At 38.6% G+C, this 2,404-nt stretch overlaps 1 protein-coding gene and 1 long non-coding RNA gene across 2 annotated transcripts; one reads left to right on the forward strand and one right to left on the reverse strand.

The window, feature by feature from the left end:
• Positions 1-315: 315 nt before the first annotated feature.
• On the reverse strand, positions 316-1,994 carry LOC104101752 (NAC domain-containing protein 43-like). Its single transcript, XM_009609262.4, has 3 exons — positions 1,736-1,994; positions 1,364-1,647; positions 316-1,269 (listed from the first exon to the last, which is right to left on the reverse strand). Exons 1-3 carry the CDS (start codon positions 1,917-1,919, stop codon positions 544-546), a joined length of 1,194 nt encoding a protein of 397 aa, XP_009607557.1. The 5' UTR covers positions 1,920-1,994; the 3' UTR covers positions 316-543.
• On the forward strand, positions 1,813-2,404 carry LOC138896998 (uncharacterized). Its single transcript, XR_011410713.1, has 2 exons — positions 1,813-1,936; positions 1,993-2,404. It is a non-coding gene; the product is annotated as an uncharacterized lncRNA (long non-coding RNA).

A 2,404-nucleotide genomic window follows, 5' to 3' on the forward strand; every position in this document is an offset into this window, starting at 1 on the left:
ACATAAATTCTTTTCCACTTGTTCGATAATCGTCTTGTTTATTATTTTGCTCTAAGACAATTATTTTGGTGTTTATTTTATATTGGCCGACGCTGGAACTTTTTGTAAGTGGAAGGTAATAATTACGAAGTATATCAATTTCAAGAAATTAAGTGCATAGTTTTATGGGATCTCACTATTAAAATGATTATGGTCCTGATCAATAAGAAAAATATAAAAGTATATGGGGGTGATCCATATACATATCTTACGCAATCACCGGAAATTAAAAAGAGCATGTTGGATAGTATCTTCGCGTAGTCATAGACAATATAATGATGAAATGGGGAGACAACCTTAATTATTAGGAAAAGATATTCCAGTTGACAATATCTCCCGTCAGAAATATTATCCAAGTACGTGTAGTATTATTGTATCAATCAAACTAACGTACTATAATGACGTCTTTTGAACTATAGTATATATACGTACGTGGTGCTCTACATAATATACGATGGAGAGTGGCCTATTTGGTACGAGAGAAGGCTATGTATATACTTTGAATTAAACCGACAAGTGGCATAATGGATCAGAGGGTGATGATGAGGAAGATCGAGCATAGCTCCAAAATTCAACATCGTCGTCATGTGCAGCTTGAGATTGAGAGAACGCGTCGTCCTCATCATTTGGTCTCCTGTTGGTACGCAGCTGTAACCCATTATTATGCAGAGGAAAATATAAGTTGTTATTCGATGTTTCGACATGGCCATTCAGTTGAGAAGCCACCAGTCGATCAAGAGCTACCCAATCACTTGGACCAGCACCAGAACAAGGCTCAGTTTCTGTTAACATATTCTCATGACCAAAGCTGCAATCTTGTTGGATTAGTTGCAGAGATGACACGTCATCATCCATGTTATTCGTCGGAGAATGATGATTCTCTAGCCCTGGAAGGTGTAGGAATCTAGTACCGCTGTTGGTGTTGATGAAGGACGAGTTGCTGTTTATTTGCATATGATGATCATCTAAGTGAATGTTATTGATGTTGTTGACCAAGTTGATGTTGTGTTTGCTTTCATGATCTTGTTGTTTGCACGAGGATCTTCCCATGTACATGAGTATTTGATCCAGAACGCCGTCGTTGTTTGGTTTCTGAATAAGTGTTCTTGAGTTCATAATAGAGACTGCTGATGAACTCTGATGAGGACTCTCAAGCGCCTTATGGTAATTCTTCTTCTTGAAAACTCGGCACACCACCCACCCTTCTTCCGGGCTACTTGATTCCGAGGCCTGGAAAATTGGAATTAAAAATATGTGCAAGTTACTCAACTTGTACAGTTCTCGAATTTCTTTGTTATATATAACTTAGTCCAAGAGTACTTACGTTGACTGCGTCTTGGGGGTTGGTGGTGTTATCATCGAGGCGATATTCATGCATGATCCAATCTGATTTTTGGCCATGTGGGGCACGTCCTTTGTAGAAGACTAAGGTCTTTCTCATCCCTATTCTCTTACAATTGCTGTGTATGACTTTATCACGACCTGTGGCTTTCCAGAACCCCGCAGCAGTAGCACGATTGGTTCGAGTTCCTGTCGGATACTTTTTGTCTTTGTGACTGAAGAAGTACCAATCGTTTTGCGGCGTCGATCCTCCTATTCTGCACTTCTCTGCATATACAAATTTAAGTGTTCGATTATTTAATTATGACATGATATAAACTTCATACATGATTAAACTAAGGACTTAATTACGTACCTTGAATGTCCCATGGTTCGAGTTTGTTGAGATCAATGTCGCGAATAACATCGAGATCAATTTTTTCACAGGCAACCTTTTTCCTCAAGTAATAGTGAAGAAGTTCTTCTTCCGTTGGATGGAAACGGAATCCTGGAGGCACTTGAGATTGCCCATTTACTGATAGATTCATGTCTTTTGACATCAATATTGTTATATCAAGTCGTACTTGTAAGAGAGGCTACACTGCGGAATGAATAGGGGGAAATTAAAAACAGATGGAAAGAGCTGGAAAAAGAAAGATGTGGAGTTCACCGTAATTTGTTTTCCTATAAAAGGGCAGCTTAGGAAGGGAAAGGGTGGTGAGAGAATGTGATCTAAACAGATTGAGAAAATAATAGATGAAGGTGTGAAGTTGAGAAAATGAGAGAGGATGGTAGCGTGTGGGAGTTAAAAAAGGGAAGGGAGGAAACATGATAATTTATATGCAGTAGTTAGGGACATATAAGGGTCTGTAGATGCATGAAAAGGTTCGTATCATGGCCATTAGTGTACTTTTACAGTGGTGGGGTCTTAGGCTACTAAGATAGAATCAACCACCCTTATATTCAGAGAGAGTGAGAAATAATAAATATAGAACAAATACTCGTTCTATCCTAATTTATGCAAAGTTTGGATTACGAGAAAGCA

Source organism: Nicotiana tomentosiformis, chromosome 8 (assembly GCF_000390325.3).
Source record: "Nicotiana tomentosiformis chromosome 8, ASM39032v3, whole genome shotgun sequence".
Lineage (NCBI taxonomy): Eukaryota > Viridiplantae > Streptophyta > Magnoliopsida > Solanales > Solanaceae > Nicotiana > Nicotiana tomentosiformis.

Excerpts from the sequence above, each read along its gene's own strand:
- LOC104101752 (XM_009609262.4), bottom strand. The coding sequence starts at position 1,919 with ATGTCAAAAGACATGAATCTATCAGTAAATGGGCAATCTCAAGTGCCT. Across the intron at positions 1,648-1,735 it reads CGAACCATGGGACATTCAAG|AGAAGTGCAGAATAGGAGGA; the intron begins GTACGTAATTAA and ends TTGTATATGCAG. Across the intron at positions 1,270-1,363 it reads ACCCCCAAGACGCAGTCAAC|GCCTCGGAATCAAGTAGCCC; the intron begins GTAAGTACTCTT and ends CCAATTTTCCAG.